General features: G+C 37.4%; 2 protein-coding genes across 2 annotated transcripts in view; one reads left to right on the top strand and one right to left on the bottom strand.

Annotated features, from left to right (window-relative positions):
* Window positions 1-5047: 5047 nt before the first annotated feature.
* Window positions 5048-19970, bottom strand: part of LOC129732498 (uncharacterized) — a 126226-nt gene continuing 111303 nt past the window's right edge. The window contains exons 12-20 of the mRNA XM_055693428.1: window positions 19872-19963; window positions 8967-9066; window positions 8788-8910; window positions 8382-8729; window positions 7819-8318; window positions 7006-7145; window positions 6828-6949; window positions 6558-6772; window positions 5048-6498 (exon numbers count right to left, since the gene is read on the bottom strand). Of these exons, the coding sequence (XP_055549403.1) occupies window positions 6254-6498; window positions 6558-6772; window positions 6828-6949; window positions 7006-7145; window positions 7819-8318; window positions 8382-8729; window positions 8788-8910; window positions 8967-9066; window positions 19872-19963 (1885 nt within the window). The 3' untranslated portion in view covers window positions 5048-6253. The remainder of the gene's footprint in view (window positions 6499-6557; window positions 6773-6827; window positions 6950-7005; window positions 7146-7818; window positions 8319-8381; window positions 8730-8787; window positions 8911-8966; window positions 9067-19871; window positions 19964-19970) is intronic.
* LOC129732502 (uncharacterized) lies at window positions 16106-18807 on the top strand. Its single transcript, XM_055693432.1, has 6 exons — window positions 16106-16506; window positions 16567-16761; window positions 17281-17449; window positions 17543-17833; window positions 17888-18104; window positions 18492-18807. The coding sequence occupies exons 1-6, from the start codon at window positions 16337-16339 to the stop codon at window positions 18725-18727; spliced, it is 1278 nt and encodes a 425-aa protein (XP_055549407.1). The 5' UTR covers window positions 16106-16336; the 3' UTR covers window positions 18728-18807.

Here is a 19970-nt window from a genome sequence, read left to right as displayed (position 1 = left end):
TGAAATACGTTGAAACACAATCGGCAAGCACGTGGGCGGTTAAAGTGAACCGAATTGAGGCGACGGGTTCTGGTGATTTTCGCGGACATTCACGGTTGAAGGTATTGTCTTTTCACAGTCTGCATGAGAATTTCGATGGTGGTATAAACGTAAGAAAGGTCATTAGATGACTTTGCAGATTGTTTTCTTATTTGCGCCGGATATTGGCCAAATTACCATTTGCTTCTGTTGTAACACCCAAAATAAAACACACCACCTGCTAAATTTATACTGTTAGGTGAATCAATTGAGTAACCTTGTAACCAATAATTATTTTATTACCATTTTGAATTATATTCGTATACAGGTTTTCAAGTTACAAGTCTTAAGATTTTACTTCAATACATGCAAAATACGAGTGTTTTGAGCCTCATCTGAAGTCTACGTTATAGAAAATGGTAATAGTTACACTCTTTGGTACTTCTTGTAAACGAAAAATTCTCGAAAGCAGACAAATTTCTTTGCAGCAATGAGGTAGGCACGGATTTTTTAGAGACAGCAGTGAATTTAATTATTATCAGTGATATTTGGCTCCAAGAGACGAGAATAACATATGTTACTCAATTTCTATTTCACCTGGGTTCAGTTTTGTGTCAACTAGTATGATTCGGTTTTTTATTATTGATGAAATCGTGCTTGCAAACAACCGTGAGTTATAATAGTTATCATTAATTAGGCGAGAGGCGTTACCTACATGTGCAGAGGTGAGGTGGTAGTCAAAATAAGTAGGTTGCCTATCCTCTACTACAGGTTCCTCTGGGGGCTTCCGGATAAAAAATAGCCATTTCTCGATGAGTTCTTGACCGATTCCGGATCTTGATGAACCATTCGCTTCAGAAATGATTTTCTCATCTATGCCAGTGATGAAAATAAGCATTTTAATCAGGTAACCCATTACCAAATCCACTCAAAAATTACCAGGACTGAGGAATATTTCGTACATCCGGTGACCTAGACCACATTTTTAATCAGAAAATGAAACGTTGAAAGTTTTTTAGTTCAATGGTGTTCGAATTATTAAAATCGAATAATATTTGGCAAAGCTACAGCATTTCGAATTTCATCAAAATTTTGCCTATCCTACTTATTTCGACTATCCCCTGTAGCAATATACTTTCGAGTTTGATTACCTTCGTTCATTTAAACTTCTAGAAAAATATAACTGGAGTAAAACTGGTTTATGCTGTAAGTACATAAAAAGCATAAATATAAGATTCGACTATAACTTATAATTCTTTTTTTTCATTCACACAACATTTATTTGACACGGCACAATACAAATTAATGCTTTATGGAGCCAATTATATCCTTATTTTACTTTTTGATACTATACAGCATCGTACACAAAAACGTAACACTGAAAATCTAAATTTTAAATCCTCTCCCCTTTATGTAACAATAAGGACATTGGACATTGCTGGAAACGAGATGAAATGTAAGCAAAGACGTTCTAAGTTCACACAAAATCTGTTATATTCCAAAAAATACGAAAAATGAGTTTACTCGTATAACTTGCTCATTATATACACATAATAAACCAAAGCAGCTTCAATGAAAATGTCTTGAAAGTTGAAGTTTTCACGGAAGTATAAAAAGGAATATATTATAAATTGAAGAATAAACAAGAATAAACAAGAATATTTGACACTGATTTTCCAACACGTTTTTCTCAAAACTATTGTTTTTGAGTTGTGTTAGTATTGAATTCAACTGACATTATATCATACACATAGTTTACAAATAACATACAAATACCATACACGCCATGAAAATACACACAAAGCTAAACAAAAACCACACATACTGTACAAATAACATATACATGCTATATATAAACACTTGCGCTTCACACACACAAGCACGCGCTATACCCACCCGCACTATGCACACACGCGCTATACATACACACATAGGGTAAAGTGATCGATTTTCCAGAACCAAGTTTTTTGATTCCTCTCAGGGCCCAAACAATTCTAAGTTTACCGGAAGTCGATTAGCTTTGTCTCCGCTTGGCGTATTCCCTCTCTTCCGATATCTCACCGGCTATCCTGATGCATAATGTAGAGCCTTCAAGGGAGGCACGTATCAGCCTAATTAGTTTTGTTCATGTTCTAGCATAACACGCCATAACTCATTTCTCTTAACTGTATCGTACGCTGTTCTAAAGTCTATGAACAGATGATGATTCTGCAATCGATCGTTCGCAGGAAGAACATTTGGTCCGTAGTGGAGCGTCCCCTTGGAAAACCACATTTCCCTGGTCGAAAAATAAGTTCCCTGACATTCCCTGATTTTCCAGGCTTTTCCAGGTTTTTGACACCCTGTTCACGCATCGTGCCTGGAGAAGCAACCTTCCACCTCTGCAAGAATACGTTCCCAATGCTGTCGTTTCTTCCGGTGATGAAGTCTTTTTTCAGCTGCTCTAGCTTCCCGGTATCTTCCTACGCTCTGACGAGTCACAGCCGTGGCTAACATGTCAACTCTGGCGTGGATCTTTTCCTCCGTCGCTCGCTGGCACTCAGCGTCAAACCACTTATTGGATGTGGCTGTCGCAGATGTACCCGACATTTCTCCAGCTGTGGTGCTGATTGTACTGTGGATATGCCTCCACTGTTCATTCAGGTTACCTTCTACTTGATCCTCTATCCACTCATCAACCTTCTGCAGGTACTTGTAGCCACTTCACCAGTTGATAGCCGCTGGATGTTCAACTGTATCCTCCTCGTCGTCCTTGATTTGAACACGTTGGACAACCGGGCGCGAATCTTGGATACTACAAGATAATGATCCGAGTCAACGTATTGTCCTCTAAACGACCTCACATATGTAACGTCTGAAAAGTGCCGATCATCAATCAAAACATGGTCGAACTGAGGCCTCTCCACTCGGGTGCATCCAGGTGTGCTTACGTATATTCCTGCGTGCAAAATAAGGCTGCAGCGCAATCGACAAGCCTCAGGGCGTTGTCGTTCGTAGTAGAGTGTAGACTGTTTCTACCAATCACGGGGAGGAAGAATTTTTCCTGCCCGACCTGCGCATTTGCATCCCCGATGACGGTCTAGATGTCGTGTCGTGGGCACTCATTAAACGTCTTTTCCAGGAGCTCATAGAACTCCTCCTTCTCTTCATCAGGTTTATCGTTGGTCGGTGCCTACACATTTTTCAGGCTGTAGTTGAAAAATTTCCCCTTAACTTTTTGTAAAGAACCAAAAAGATCCCAAACCCCATGTAAAAATGGCTTGCCAGACCAGCATCTTTTGACCAAATTTTTCCATTGTAACAGTCGTCTCCGCTATTGGTACAAAGCGATGCTTGGGTGCTACATTCCCTACATTCCGTATCGGAACTCGACCTTTTGTTTTTTATACACAGATTCCGCAGCCAACTGTTAGTGTACAGGGCAATTGCGGGGCTAGCACTACGATCCTACTGACTCTAACACTCTCTTCCGAGCCGAAACTCGAACATACGACGACTGGTTTCTTAGGACAGCATCGTACCTCCAAACCAGTTAGGGCATTGGTAGCGCTATTGGTACACTCTTCCTAACAATTTTAGTATTAAACTTAGGCCCTGGCAGTGTTCTTGAGTCTTCCTTTGCGTATGTCTCATCGTCGATCAAGATGCAGTGGTTTGAGTTGTCCAGCGGAATACGACCAAATAGCTTTCGAGCTCTGGTCTTGGTGCGATGTTGCTCGTCCTTTAAAAAGCACTCACTCGAACCGGGCTTCGAACTTATGACAACTGTTTTTTTTTTCAGACTAGCATCGTAATTTGAGACCAATCATAATGGAATGCGAAGAGTTTTGAAAATCTTCAAGTTCAGATTGAGCCGAAAATTAGATTGCAAGCTTTAAAAAAAAAAAAAGTTTCCGAAAAAGCATAACCCGAGCTACCAAGTTTCGTGAAAGCGTCGGGTTATTAGCACAATATAGGGTAAGTGAGGATATTTTCGGCAGTGATCAAAATAGAATCTCATGGGTTAGGAATAAACCACGAAGCTTTTCTTTTTGCATGATGCTTCTTCCCATTTCAATGTATAGCATACTGCAAACACACTAAAAACAATTAATTTCGTAGGTTGTTCCCAACCCCTAAGATAAATGTTAATCACTGCCGAAAATATCCTCCCTTACCCTAAGTCTTAACCCTGGAAAGATAATCATATTTTGATATGCGTAAACGGATAATCATGCGTCGAAATGACTCCCGATTTTTAAATAATAAAAAATGCAAGTTTTTCTTAATGAATTATCGATATAAATGGGCAATATTGGTGCAAGCGAGGAGTCAAATTGACGCAGACTATCTTTCCAGGATTGAGAAAATCATATCTCAGCAAATACTCAAAAGTTATATGCAATTAAAATTGTTCAGGGCTTTAAAAAACAAGAATGCGTCGAAGCAAAACTTTAAAGCAGAATATATTAAAAATATTAGTGTCAAATCAAATAAATATTATAAGTGCTCAACGATGAAATATAATCGTAGCTCTATCACCAAACATATAAATTCTATCAAACCTGTAATCCATTTAATAAGAGTCATATTTAAATCATAGTTCGATCTTACGAAAACAAAATTGTTAAACAGTAAAATTGTAATTTTTTTCCATTGATAATGTACATCTTATATTACAAACTTAGCGAAAGGAATGACGACACCTCAATGACAATTGATATACTCGTTTGTGGGAAAAAGCAATGGATTGATCGGTTCCAGCGAAAGGTATGCGATAATGCCACTGGCACGTGAAATTAAGAGAGATGAGCGGTAGTTTGTTTTTGCGCCGTTTGCTTCAGAATAGTATGTGAGAAAAACGTAAATGTACAACAACGACGAGGCGTCGGTTAGCTGCATGGAGACAATGCTTTCATTACATTGGCACTGACCAAGGTCAATGTACAGTCATCACCTGTTGTACCTATCAACCAAAAAAGAGATTGACCCCCAACAAATGAACGCTTGGAAACCGGTTTTTAACAAGTGATATTTAAAAAGGTCTAGCTTGTTGTGGTTTATATGTAACAGCAATTTATTTTCGTTATACATAGATATTACAACTTGATGATCTATATAACTTCACGAGTACCTGTATACAAGAGCTAATTTATAAATAATTTATCATTTGACTAATATTACTTGGCTATCCGATATCATCGGAAAAATTTGTTGAACATTAGCTAAACATAGATTTCTCTGTCACACAGTTAAGTGTTATCCTTTCAGGTATTTTGAACATTAATATAACTTTTATCTAATATGTTGAACTTGTTTGTGTTCATGGAATATTTGCTACATATGGTTCAACATTGCGAAAACGCTGTATAAATGAGTGGTTTTACAAAGAAACCTAGAATCATTCTAAAGATAATGCTATTCATTATTACTTAGGCTCTTTGCAATTCTTCCATGGAGTCGATTTTAGATGGTAAATAAATTACATAGATGTTATTCATTAGGGATGAATTATATTTGGTATGTTGTTGTGTTCATTTGCCTACATCTAATGTAGGGACATTTCAATTTTATCACGATTAAAATATAAATTTCGCATGATTTCATTGAAGCAAATTTATTTTTAAAGAGGAAACTTTATTTCACAATCCATATTTAGACATACCTTGATTCAAATAAAACATGCGAAAATTTTGTTCTAAGTGTGATAACATTTAAACGCTTTAATATATGTTTTGTTCGAGTGAATAGCATGGATATTATTACGACGACAGATATGATTTCAGCAGTACGGTAATAATATATGCGGTTGTTGAAGGACTTAGGCCACACTGTAATGAATGTGTGAAAAAAAAAAACATTCCCACTACTATAACAATTGAAACCATTTTGCACTTGCGCTTTGTTTCCGGACTTAGGCCATTTAAAAACTGACTGAATCATGCGTTATCTTCATTTTTCTCTTTTTTATATATGTATGTTGACTAACATGTTAAAAGATGTACAAATATCTCCCACAATATTGTTTCTGCTTTGGAATTCAAGCCACGAAGGTGGTTTTTATTGTCATAGAATTTATTAAAAATTAAAATAATATTGTCTGAATGGATGCATCAATGAAGTATCTGAAGAAGAAAAAAAAAACAAATAAAGATAGCAAGGCCTGCTTGCCAATCTCACTTAAGGAGCATTTTACTAGGAATCGTCGTAATCAGTTGAGAACATTGAAAGCAAAACTCCAGGAAAAGTTAATACACTAGACCTGCCACAAAAGTAAATGATTGGTGCTATCTTCCCGGCCGGCGATTTCGCTCATAGTGTTGTTTCCCGTACCTCTGAAGTCTTCGTAACCATCGCCACCGGATATGACTAGTAGGCTGAGATTTAGTTTACCATTCGAAGAGATTGATTTGTTTAGAAGAGCCTTAGGGAAATCATCACTATCCGGGGTATCTACGGATGTTAAAAACCTGACATGTCCTGTATGGCCATGTGGAATACCTGCAGAATATTTTGATTTAAAACATAGAGGTTATCGTGTTGCGTTGTAATACTTGTACCGATCACGGCGGGAATTGATGAGCCCTTGCACACTGTGGACGCAGCAATTGTGAGCAGGACCCCGGCACTGGTTCCTACCCAAATCAGATCTTTACAAGCTAATAGGGATGTTACTCGTAGACAGGCAGCTTTATGCTGACGTATAATGTCATCGCAGTTTGATAGCATTTTGTTTACTGAAGGAGCCAAATTCACTTCAAAAATTATTTCGAAGCTGGAAGAAAAAAAAATGAAAAACAAACCAGGAAACGAAATGGTCGACAAGAAACCTTTCATGATGACAACATTTGATATGTGCAGAGTTTTGCACAGATATCCAGACGTACTCATTCAATACTGCCATATTGGTGACGGGTTTCGAATCGTTCGAAATTTGGATTTGATCGTCCACCTACAAAGTGATTGGCGTTCGATGTTATGAAATTGATATTTATGCGTTCTTAGTACCTGTAATGTGACCGTATTCAGCACTTTAATACATCCCTGGATTGCGCACCATAGTTTCCCGTGTACGTTTAATAATTTTGTTACAGGATTAGTAACCGTACCAACAGACACTGTGAAAGGCGCGGTGGTGTTCCATCCATCTGTCAAAATAAAGGTAATTTGATATACTTGAGACACCTGCCAAAGATTAAGTAATGTCGAATTCGTTTTTACGGCATTACTATACCGTCCCGGACTACACTTTGCAGCTGAAAAAAAAAACACTTTCCGAGCAGTTGCAATGGTGTGCGTAATACCAGAGGTAGCTGTCACTTTGCTTTGTTTTGGTCATTATCACCATTGTCTTTTTATTGCGTTTGTGCTACTGTACGAAAAATTTGCCAATTTACTGAAAAATGACGGAACTTAATATTAATTTGCAAGAATATGCATTGGTAGTGAACGATGATGGTACGGTGTAAAAATCAATAATTATTATCAAAGCAAACCGATTTTGACACATTTTTTTTTTGAGTTTGACACATACGTGTGAATGTGTTCGTGTCTTCAAAACTGCAGTCTGTTTCTTTCGCGGACTGTTCGGGACAGAAAAAGAGTAGTCCGGGATAGTCCGGAAAATAAAAAAAAAAAACAGTCATAGAACAGTGTAGTCCGCGGTGTTGCTACACCGCAAAATTTAAAACGACAAGGTGGGGTATCAAAGGTCTTTGGCAGTGGTTTTCTTCGGAAGGTTTTCTGCAGTAGCAAAAACATGCCGAAGAGAACCACTACCGGAGACGTTTCTAAAGAATAAATAGATTTGTCTTTGCTTACTTTGATCTCTCGAATACACACAAACATCCCCATTGGCAAGCGAAACAAAAACTTGGTTGTTTAAGTACAGAATAGAATACACGGCACTTATGTGCGGAATCTTGATTTTGTTTTTCTTAATTCGAATGTTATCAGTGCAGTTGTACACATGAATACAACCGTCCTCAGTTCCTAGCCACATGGTTGATTGTTGTACGTCGGCTTCCTCCGTGTTAGATTCTTGCTGTCGGTGGATGATCGGTAAGTTGGATGTGGCAGGAACTGCGGCAGGGTTAATTGTGTTCTCAGGTTGACTTTCCGCCTCCGATTCTTCGCTAGAGCTATCCGAGTCAAGCTGAATGTTTTTCGAGATTTTTTCATTACTAACTATAGACTCATCACCAGTTTTGGACGTTCGCTTTTCCCTTGGCTTCGACGAGGAATTGACTATAGAATTAATTGTGGTAGCTATCGATGGTGATTCCTGGGTTATGGCAATGGTGTCCGAATGATTGTAACAACTTTAAAATACATAGATGATTTATCATTTTACAAATATTACAAACTGTCAAATATTAGAATACCTGATATCGGCAGCCGGCACGGAAGCTACGCAGAGAATCCTAGCATTGCAAACACCATTGCAGCTGGTAACTGTTGGCTCGGGCACTAAACTGAGTACGCAAACCTGACCGACGTATCCGTCGCTGTTACATACCCAAACATCACGCTGAATTCCCAGGGTTGGGGAGGCACATGTGAACTGAAGGCCGGCTCGAGTCTTTCTTATTGGTACAGATAAAAGAAACTCAGGGATTTGACACCGCTGGACAGTACTTGCGAGCTTTTGCTTGGCTTCCGTAAACGTTTCCTCCCATTGAGCTCTCTTATCTGGTTTGGAGAATACCGCGGTCATATTTTGAATGCCGCTACTGCAAATAAAAAACAAGACTAAATCATTGAAGATACAAATAAATTTAGCAATGTTACGATGAGTTAAGTGTCAGTTCTAAAATATTCAATTGAGCATCATTGGTTTGTCTCTCCGAAAGTTGCCGCTGTACTTCGCGTTGTAAGTCACGAATGGCTTCCTCAAGTAACTGATGGGGACTCCTGTAATGAAACTTGTGATCAAATACATGACATTCTACCTTTTCTGTTTAGATTACCTCAAACTAGAAGCAAGTTCTGACATCTGAGACAGTTTATTGGAATCCTCCGAAAGATGTTCGATTTCCTTCATAATGCGACGAACATTCTCATCTTTGGCTGTAAATATTCAAACAAATTATCAATCGTGGAAGACTATTTTTAAAATCCTTTTTATCATGACATTAATATAATTACAAAAATGAAAGATTTAAACACATTTACTAGAGCGTATTTTTCGTTCCTTCTTTGACTTTTGAGGCTGACAATATCAGGTGAAAAAAACAGATTTATTTGATAAACATCATGAACGTAATTACAATTGAAATTATGTTATAAACTTGATTGATTATCTAAAATGTTGATTATCTAAAATCAAGTGTATAATACAATTTCCTCACGTAGAACGTAGAGACTATATTAACAGTGTGTACTATTGCAAAACATCTCTTCTCAAAATCAAGAACAATCACTGAGAAATATGGAAGCGTACCTGTCAACTGTTACACATCATTAAAGCCCGCTAAATTGTTAGGCATATGAAAACCAGAAGCAGCCAAAGCATAAAACAAATACAGTACCTAATAAACCTAAAAACGAAATCGAGACTCCCCCATTACTTCGAAGTTCACCATAAAACATCGCCCGGAAGGTACGAATGCTATGACCTCGGAGTAAATATTGCTTAAGAAAGCTGACAATTATGGTTAAAACAACAGATTACAACAACCTCCAAGCACATCCCTCAGGTTCTCCATCGCATGATGGTCTAGTCATTTCGGTCCTATCCAAGTTAAGGTAGGGCGTTCATTAGTGAAGAGATGTAAAAAGCAATAACCTTGGTGCTACATTCCTATTCGGAACTCGACCTTCTGTTTATTGTACACATACTTCGCAGCCAACTGTTAACTGTACAGGACTATTACGGGGCTAGCGCTACGATTCTACTGACACTAACAGTCTCTCCCGAGCTAAGACTCGAACCTACGACAACTGGCTTGTTATGCCAGCATCGCACCTCGAGACCAGCTGGGAGAGTGAAGAGATGTATCGTATTGTTTATGAAAGCTTCAACTACCAGCAACCTGACGGAAAAAGCGCTCTAGTGGACTCAAATTTATCAGTGAAAATTTATCTTTCCGTTCCATTACTGACAGGCACAGCCTCCAGGGTACCAGTATTGAGAATGGCCTGAGGTTGCTGAACTTTGTCGCAACTAGGTAGCAATCTGTAACACATACTTTACACGAAAAGCTATTCGGCTACTTGTTCTTGAATTGACCATATTCTGGTTGCCTGAAAGGCATTTCTCAGACGTCTTCAATATGGAGTCCTTCCGAGGCCCAAACGTCGACTCGGATCATCATCAGCTGATAGGAACGATTCGCGCCCGGCTCGCCAACGTATACAAGTTATCCCTTTCAGGAATTGGTCTGTGCCAATTCCTGCCATGTGCAGCCAACGACAGGAAAGAGATTTAAGCAGATTCGTGCTACCTTTGACGATTCGCATCAGGATAGCGGGCGTAATTTCTAACCCGTTTGTGACGTTGGACGGTCTGAAGTAAGATGACGAACTCTCGAATCTAAAGCAAAGCAAAGCCATGGTGCTACATTCCGATTCGGAACGTGACCTTCTGTTTTTGATACACAGACTTCGCAGCCGACCGAGACTCGAGCCTACGACGACTGGCTCAACTCTCGACAACTCTCGAATCTATTGTTTTTTATTTCCTTGGAGGGTATAACAGAGGGAGCTAGCGTATGTGCTACTCGACTCTGTGAATGATATTAATATCGTCGGTATCAACCGCAGAGCAGTGGAACAGGCACTCGAACCTTTTGAAAGGGAAGTAGCGAAAATTCTCACCATCAACTCTACCAAAACAAATTACATGTGACTTGTAGAGAGCGTGGAAGTTCGTCGAGTATTGGTAATGAGAATGAGATAGATGAGGGTATCAAACAGGATATTTTACAGTATACGTATTTCAGGTCCATGTGCATGTTCGTACGAATTTTGCACTCCTAACACTGATTCTCCCGGTGTACCAGTTTCTATGGCCACGAGTGTCGAGCGATGATCAAAGGTATGTTGGTTTTTCTGCGTTACGTAATATATGAATGACGCCTTAGCGATTGGAGAAGACTAACCCAAGATCGCCCAAGTAACATACGTTGTTATAGAATAGTTGACGTTACCTTTTCCATGACATCTCTATCGCGCAATGATGGATACTATATGAAGTATTACAGAACTGCATGGAAGCAAGCAAACTTGATAGAATGAAGTAGCTAAATACATCTCGAGTACAGTAACCTACGGCACCAGCGCATACGCAAATGTGTTGTTATGCGCAGTGCAACTAGATCGACGATCGTTTTCATCAGAGGCATGTTTAATTAATGATAAAAAAATATATTTACCCTTTCAAAATGAGTTGTTTCTTTCGCTTGAATATTAAAATTGTTTTCGCATAGATGGTGGCGAACCAGCCTGTGGCTGAAAGCCACCTCAATAAAGTTATAAAAAAAAAGTTTTCGCATAGTTTCAACGTTATCTGGACATAAAATCTAACAAAACTAGAAAACGTTCTTAAATATACGATAACAAAAATTGGAGTGATATTGGTTACACTGCAAGAGTTTTGTTTATCTTCTGATGGCACATTTTTATTAGCTTCGAATAAATGTAGAAATCGTTCAAATAATTTGTTTGTTTGTTTGTTTATTGCCAGTAGCGTAAAGGAACTCCTTTTTAAATTGCTACCTTTGATGTCGTACAGGATCACATACAATGTCAACTTTTTAATATCTACTTAAACATGCACATCTTATTGACTATTAATATTTCATATAATAATAAAACTTCTAATCATTTATATACTGTCATCGATTCCAAAACTCTAGGCAGCCCCTCTTAAAAACTACTTCTGAGGTTGAACGTTTGGTTGCAATAGGTAATGTATTCCAATTGACTACACCTCGAACGAACAGTGAGTTAGAGTAACAGGTTGTGTTGTTTGGTGGAACTATTAGATTTTGAAGACGTCGTCCTTGCAGCGGCAGTAATTTCTGGAACAGTAATTGAGGAGAACGTGTTGAGAGCAGCTTGTGTAGGAACATGCATGAGCGGTAAGCGTAGAAGGTGGTCAAAGGACATCCGATCAAGCTCTTTTGCAGGTGTGTCACGTGAGCGTAGCGGTTCAGGCCATATACGAAACGTACACAACAATTTAAGGCAATACGTAGTCTTTCCATGTCGCTGGAACGTGCGTTGATCAAAAGTGGGTCACCGAACATAAAGTGCGGCAGTATAAGAGCCTTAAAAAGCTTCAGACGTGTATCAATAGGAGCAAATGAGGCGCAGCAGTAGAGCGAGCGAAGGCTAGCGTATATTTTACCGCATTGCTGACTGATCAGGCTGTCCCATTGAAGATCAGATTGAAAAATGAAGCCGAGATTTTTGGCACTATCCACCCATTCTATTGTCTGTCTGTCCAATTTGACTGGTGGCAACGGATTAGGTGGAGCAGTTCTACGTCTTCCCTTGATTAATAGTGCCTTACTTTTGGAAGGATTGACGAACAGTAGATTGCGCTGTGACCACTTAGCAATTCTTTCAAGATCGGCGTTGATCATCCTGATAAGATCTTGTATGGGTATTCCAGAGTGGCTAATATACAGCTGAACGTCGTCGGCATACAGCTGTATCGAGCAGTACTTTAGGACGGTTGGTAAATCATTCACATGACAACAGAATAGTAGAGGTCCAAATACAGAGCCTTGCGGAACGCCGGAAGTAGTATTGGTTTCATCAGACTGTCGATCGCCGCAGAATACAATTTGGGTTCGTTTTTCCAGATACGATTTCAGCAGGAAAACAGCAGAGTTAGCAAAATTGAATTGTGTTTTAAGTTTAGAGCAGAGCTTACGGTGGGATATGGTATCAAATGCCTTTGAGAAATCCAAGAGTAACAGTACAGCAGTGCCTTACTTATCAATGTTTGCAGCTAAATCATCGTACACTCGAAGCGCTGCAGTTTGAATACTCTGTCCTTTGCGGAAACCGGCTTGGTATTCAGTTAGCAGGTTTTGCTCTGCAATGTAGGACAACATTTGTTGCTCGAGCAGTTTTTCGAGGGCCTTCGATAAAGCGCACAAGATACTAATTGGCCTGAGATTCGACAAAGAATTCAGATGCGGTTTTTTTTCTCAGAGGCAAAATTTTGGCACGTTTCCAGCATGTGGGGAATTTTGATGTTGCTATAACTCTATTGAAAATATGCGTTATTTGGTGTATAACGAATGGAAAAATTGTTTTAATAAATTTAATCGGCAGCCCGTCTAGTCCTGTTGCATTCGATTTGATGTTCCATATAACGTTGACGACTTCCCAGCAATGTACAGGCCGGAATGAAAAACTGTATGGTGATTCAGGCATTTGCCAAAAACCGCTCCGGGGTTCGCTGGGCTGGCAACTTGAAAGAAACATGCGGTTTACGTCATCCGGGTTAAAGTCGCATGTGGCTGGTACTTTAATAACAAAAATTGGAGAATTTGAATAGTAATTTAATCAGGTAATTTGCAGTTGGTTGCGCGACCTTTGTCCTAAGGAAATGCACTTTACAGGTACGTAGTGTTGTTATTAGATGGTGTTATGTCTTACGAAAATACCTGTTGTTGAACTCATGTTAATTATAAACATCTCCAAAACCAGAAAAAACGAGCTAGTTTTCAAAATGTGGTTGTATTACTGATGAAAAACAACTTCAAACACAATATAACAACACAAGTTTTCAATTGCGCTTGTAGTACACATATATGGCTACTTTCGTAGTATCGTAGTAATACAACGAAAGTAATTATTTTCTAACATATTTTGTGCGTTACTTGGGCGAGTGATGTGGATACGTAATTAAAATTAAGTAAAGTGAAGTAAAGTAAAGTAAAGTAAAGTAAAGTAAAGTAAAGTAAAGTAAAGTAAAGTAAAGTAAAGTAAAGTAAAGTAAAGTAAAGTAAAGTAAAGTAAAGTAAAGTAAAGTAAAGTAAAGTAAAGTAAAGTAAAGTAAAGTAAAGTAAAGTAAAGTAAAGTAAAGTAAAGTAAAGTAAAGTAAAGTAAAGTAAAGTAAAGTAAAGTAAAGTAAAGTAAAGTAAAGTAAAGTAGGGTAAAGTAAAGTAAAGTAAAGTAAAGTAAAGTAAAGTAAAGTAAAGTAAAGTAAAGTAAAGTAAAGTAAAGTAAAGTAAAGTAAAGTAAAGTAAAGTAAAGTAAAGTAAAGTAAAGTAAAGTAAAGTAAAGTAAAGTAAAGTAAAGTAAAGTAAAGTAAAGTAAAGTAAAGTAAAGTAAAGTAAAGTAAAGTAAAGTAAAGTAAAGTAAAGTAAAGTAAAGTAAAGTAAAGTAAAGTAAAGTAAAGTAAAGTAAAGTAAAGTAAAGTAAAGTAAAGTAAAGTAAAGTAAAGTAAAGTAAAGTAAAGTAAAGTAAAGTAAAGTAAAGTAAAGTAAAGTAAAGTAAAGTAAAGTAAAGTAAAGTAAAGTAAAGTAAAGTAAAGTAAAGTAAAGTAAAGTAAAGTAAAGTAAAGTAAAGTAAAGTAAAGTAAAGTAAAGTAAAGTAAAGTAAAGTAAAGTAAAGTAAAGTAAAGTAAAGTAAAGTAAAGTAAAGTAAAGTAAAGTAAAGTAAAGTAAAGTAAAGTAAAGTAAAGTAAAGTAAAGTAAAGTAAAGTAAAGTAAAGTAAAGTAAAGTAAAGTAAAGTAAAGTAAAGTAAAGTAAAGTAAAGTAAAGTAAAGTAAAGTAAAGTAAAGTAAAGTAAAGTAAAGTAAAGTAAAGTAAAGTAAAGTAAAGTAAAGTAAAGTAAAGTAAAGTAAAGTAAAGTAAAGTAAAGTAAAGTAAAGTAAAGTAAAGTAAAGTAAAGTAAAGTAAAGTAAAGTAAAGTAAAGTAAAGTAAAGTAAAGTAAAGTAAAGTAAAGTAAAGTAAAGTAAAGTAAAGTAAAGTAAAGTAAAGTAAAGTAAAGTAAAGTAAAGTAAAGTAAAGTAAAGTAAAGTAAAGTAAAGTAAAGTAAAGTAAAGTAAAGTAAAGTAAAGTAAAGTAAAGTAAAGTAAAGTAAAGTAAAGTAAAATAAAGTAAAGTAAAGTAAAGTAAAGTAAAGTAAAGTGAAGTAAAGTAGAGTAAAGTAAAGTAAAGTGAATTGTTTTTTTGCTGTCAACTGCGCTCAATTTGGTAAATCATGCAATTTTGTGATGAAAAAAACATACGGCATGATTTCGTATTATGAGCGAAACTGATCGAAACCAACAGTTTATTCAAACGATATTCAATTGAACTTGCGAAAGTTTGCATAAATTCGTTAACATTGTTTTTGATGAGGACAATTCTACTGTAACTAACTATACGTGAGTGTAGTCACTACGCGTTCAGCTTGTTTATATTCAACATTTGATGTTAGAGGGTAAGTAAATGTGGGAGTTAGTATATTTTTATTGCTAATTATCTTGAAAAATCGCAAAATTGGTTGACGAAAGAAATGATTTTGAAACGAAAAAGAAATCAATGTTTGAGCTTATTATAACATAAGGAAGAGGAATGTACGAAAACGAAGTGTTTGAATGACTCATGAAACATAAAAAATCAAATAAATGTTCTGTGAAAAAAACCTTCATAGCATTGGTGATATGGTCGAAATTCAGTTTTAAAAACAATCTCCGTTAATATTTTTGACGACAATATTAAAATTAACATTTCTACTATAGTATAATATTGTTTTTGTACCTACCCACCACAAACTCTTCAAATGCTTAATGAAAACACGTGACCAACTCGCGAGATGTGTCATTGTGTGCTTTACTTTTGCTCGCAATCGAACCACCAAATAAACCATATTTCACATCGAAATGCATATTACACCGATGTCACGGTCAGGGGCGGACTAAGGGTGATTTGAGTTACAGACGAAAAATGGTTTAGCTTACCCATCTCCCCTTTATTTTTTAGTTTATATTAAGAGCATTCATTTCCAGTGACACGATTATTCCATGAGATAGCAGTCTAAAACGAAAGATAGCTCATTGAAACTGCCGAAAATTAAAATTACTATTGTTTACTGAGTTTTAATTTTTTCATTGTTCTTGCATACTCATCTGGCGCCCGTCGACATTCGACGAGCAGTCGATCGCCAGCTTCACCTTCACTTTAAACCGCTCCTGGTCACGATATCAAACAAAAACACATTATAAAGATTCCCAAAAACCTGCGAATCGTTCGATAGTACACGTTCTGATAACGACTTCTAGCGCCATGTGTTGGTATGGAACAAGAGGCTACTGGAAAACTGTACGGGCGCTGTTTGAATCAATTTGAATTTGCTAGTTGGTGTATACAGGTGTTCAAGTGTCAATCATGCCGAAAACCCACGAGACAAAATTTGTCAATTCGCTTTTCCTGACCAATCTGATACAAACGCAGTATGGCGAATCGGAAGTGAAAATCAAAACCTACGATGTAGAACCGGCGACCGCTGAAATAAACGATCCGTACGCGAGGTCTTCCATGAATAGGATTCTCGTGAAGTAAGTATTATTCTTGTGTGTTTCTAATTGAATAATACTTCTTTTACTCACAAATTAAAGATATACATCGAAAGAGAGTCCTACCGAAAATTTAATAACATTCGTGGCAAAAATAAAGCCTGCTGAAGGTAAACTGGTCGCAGAGTTCGAGAAAAGTGATGTGTTCGACAAGGAAATTTTTGTCTATAAGAATGTAATCCCAAAGATGATAGCTACCATTTCGAAACTTGGAGGAGCCGTTGAACTAGCGCCTCAGTAAGTACCTGTCAGCTGACAACTCGTTGCATAATTTGATAATAATTCGGCAATACACATGACAGAATATGGAATGCACTCTAGCCGAAACTGATCAATACAAAATGATTGGCCTTATCAGTTTTTTTTGTTCAATTGATAAGTGAACTTTATGCCAGAGCTAGGGTAACCGATACAGCTTCAGATGAATAATACGACTACCGGCAGTCGTCATTACGATAACGATAAGTTATGGGCCAATTGAAGCTTATAATTTATTTACAGTTTACGGATTGGTTAAACAAACATTTTTCTAATTATAAGTGTTTATGACATTACTATTGGTATTGTTATAAAGGAATATCAGAGCTTTGAAAAAACTAGGTCCATAAGCTATGTTTTCTATCCATTAGCAAGCGTTCTTGTAAATCATAATACTCTACAAAGCACTTAACATTGATCCAGTCCACAATAGCATATGTATTCTCAATCTTGATACAATCCACGTTTCATATGTATCATATGTCCGACTTTTTCCAGGCTCATCTATTCGTCAGACGTTTCTTCGAATATACTGGTATTGGAAGATTTAACTGTTCGAGGATTCAGTGTAGAAAACCAGCAGCTTGGGTTAAATTTGGAACAAAGCAAAATGGCAATCGAAAAGTTGGCATTCTTTCATGCTGCTAGTGCCACGCAATTGATTGAGGTACTTATCTTATTGGGATTTCAAAAACATTTCGTCAATATGAGCTACATACCAGGAAAAACAATTTTGATTTTTATTTTTTCTTCCATATAGCATCCAAATGAGCTGTCGAAGTTTACGAAGGGAACTTTTCATTCTAACCACATGGATAAATTGAAATATTTTGTAAACGCGTTGACAACAGTTGCAGATAATGCATCCGAGTTAGGAATTAACGCCGATGTCGCGAATAAACTGAAAACTTTACCCCAAAAAGCTTTACAAAAGGCCATAGAAGCATACGGTAGCGATTGTCATGGATTTAAAGTGCTGAACCATGGAGACTTCTGGACCAACAACATAATGTACAAGTATGACAATACTGAACTTGTCGATGCTGTTTTTGTAAGTATTTTGCAGATAAAAACAGAGTTGCATTATTTCATTGATGAATTTCAGATTGATTTCCAAAATTGCGTCGTTGGTTCACCTATAATAGATTTAGTGTACTTCCTGACGTCCTCGCCGTCATACGACGTGTTGGAAAAATCAAAGGATGAATTGATTTATATATACCACGAAACACTGTCGTTGCTATTGCAACGCTTGAATTACAAAAAAACGGTTCCATCCTTGATTGACTTACAGGTAGAACTCCTCAAGTATGGTGCTCTAGGTAAGTGAACGATTTCCATTAACAATCCGCACAATCTTGTACGCACTATATAATCAAAGTTAATAATAATTCATGTGATCTTCTCCTGGTTGGCCTTGAGGTACAATGGTGGTCTAACAAGACAGTTGTCATATTTTCGAAACTCAGCTAAGAAAGACTGTTAGTCAGTAGGAGAATCGTAGCGCTGACCCCGCAATTGTCCTGTACAATTAACGGTTGGCTGCGAAGTCACATAGTTCGTAACGCAAAATCAATATAGATTCCCGACCCCCTTTCCATATGTAACAATAAATAAAGTTTGAAACGATTCTTCGCCCTCTAAAATAAAAGTTTCGTTGGATGCGTCTTACGTAAAAAGTTTGTCATATGTCATCCTTTTATTTGCAGAGGTAATTTTCTCCCTGACCACAGCACCATTTTTACGCACAAAAAATGCACAAAATACACCGGCAATGCAGCCTACACTCTACAACGAAGGTCAAACAATTGATATAATGCCCGTGTTGAAGACCCATGCTAGCCATATCAATCAGCAACTGAAGGACTATGAGCTTCGAGGTTTACTCGACTGGGGAGCAGCCGAAAGCAAGATTAAAGGACTAATGGGACGATTCCAGAAATAACATAAATTTGTTGCCATGTTTTGTACAGAAGTTAAAAAGGTAATAATAAATAAAAACGGATATATCTTTGGTAGAACCTGAACTAGATCAATTTTATTTAGTCTTCAGAATACATTAGTTTAATTTTCATTGCGAATCGTTTTTTTTTTTTTTTTTTCATTACAATAAGTTCTAACAAATTGTTTGGCAAACGTCGTGTGATTTAAGGTATCGAAAAATCATGTCCGTTGAACTGGGGATGGGTGTTGCAAATACCGTACAGCGCGTATGAGTTGGTGAAAAGAGTATTAGAGATGAAAGGGGTACTGAACCTCGGAAAACATCGGACAACCTATGTGAACGACGACTAAAGGCCGGTTCCAAAGTTGGTCGATAAATATTGGTAATGGGTGAGTCATAGGTAGCTGGAATTAATTCATGTCACGGATCCCGCCATACGCGCTAGAGAGAGACAAACAGCTGTGTGTGGTTTTGTTCTTCTCTTTATGAGTGTTATTCGTACTCCGTTTGTTTATGTTTGTTTACGATGAATGTCGCAGGATAAAGCTTTCTCCGGGAACGCATTTTTCGGATGCTTGGACAGCATCCAAAGTCAGAGGTTTCGATGGAGGGCTATAAGACATCCACGATTTATAGCATGATCGCTAAAGGGCCAATGGCGAGCAATAGAAAACCGGACCAACGGAACGAAATTATCGTTGGTAAGTGGACGAAACTGAATGCTGCAGCCAAGAATAAGATCGACGCCAGCACCAGGAAGATGATCAAGAAGTTTGACACGTCGCTGGGCACGGTGGTTACAATTCTGAAGGCGGAGGGCGTGAATCATTACAGCGTTTATCCAGACCGAAGCACACAGAGAAGCAGCAGCAAATCCCGGGAAATTACAGTTCAACAACTCAAATCCAGCATTGCAAAATGTGCCAAAAAGTGGACTGCAAGGTGGTTCAATCCATGAAGACCAGGGTTTTTGGAGTCTCGAGAAAGATTGAAGATAAAGGGCCACTTTCTGTATAATTATTTCACGCCTCAAATGCAAAGACTTGTAAAAATGCATTGAATTTAAGGAATTTCTACCCAACAAAGTAAATACTAAAAAACAAATATTATCAAAAAGGTCTTGAGAAATAAATTGCATACTTACATTTTACTATCTCTAATTCGTCAAGCGTAATTTTGGTGAGAAACTTATACTTATTTGTGTCCAATGTAGAAGCTACACTTCCCGGGCACATCCTGAAAT

Source organism: Wyeomyia smithii, chromosome 3 (assembly GCF_029784165.1).
Source record: "Wyeomyia smithii strain HCP4-BCI-WySm-NY-G18 chromosome 3, ASM2978416v1, whole genome shotgun sequence".
Classification (NCBI taxonomy): domain Eukaryota; kingdom Metazoa; phylum Arthropoda; class Insecta; order Diptera; family Culicidae; genus Wyeomyia; species Wyeomyia smithii.
This window is presented reverse-complemented; position numbering and strand designations above follow the sequence as displayed.

What these genes read in the sequence shown, in the direction of transcription:
- LOC129732502 (XM_055693432.1), top strand. Translation starts at nt 16,337, where the DNA reads ATGCCGAAAACCCACGAGACAAAATTTGTCAATTCGCTTTTCCTGACC. An exon ending in GTGCCACGCAATTGATTGAG is followed by an intron (nt 17,450 to 17,542) that starts GTACTTATCTTA and finishes TCTTCCATATAG; the next exon opens with CATCCAAATGAGCTGTCGAA. An exon ending in CCTCAAGTATGGTGCTCTAG is followed by an intron (nt 18,105 to 18,491) that starts GTAAGTGAACGA and finishes TTTTATTTGCAG; the next exon opens with AGGTAATTTTCTCCCTGACC.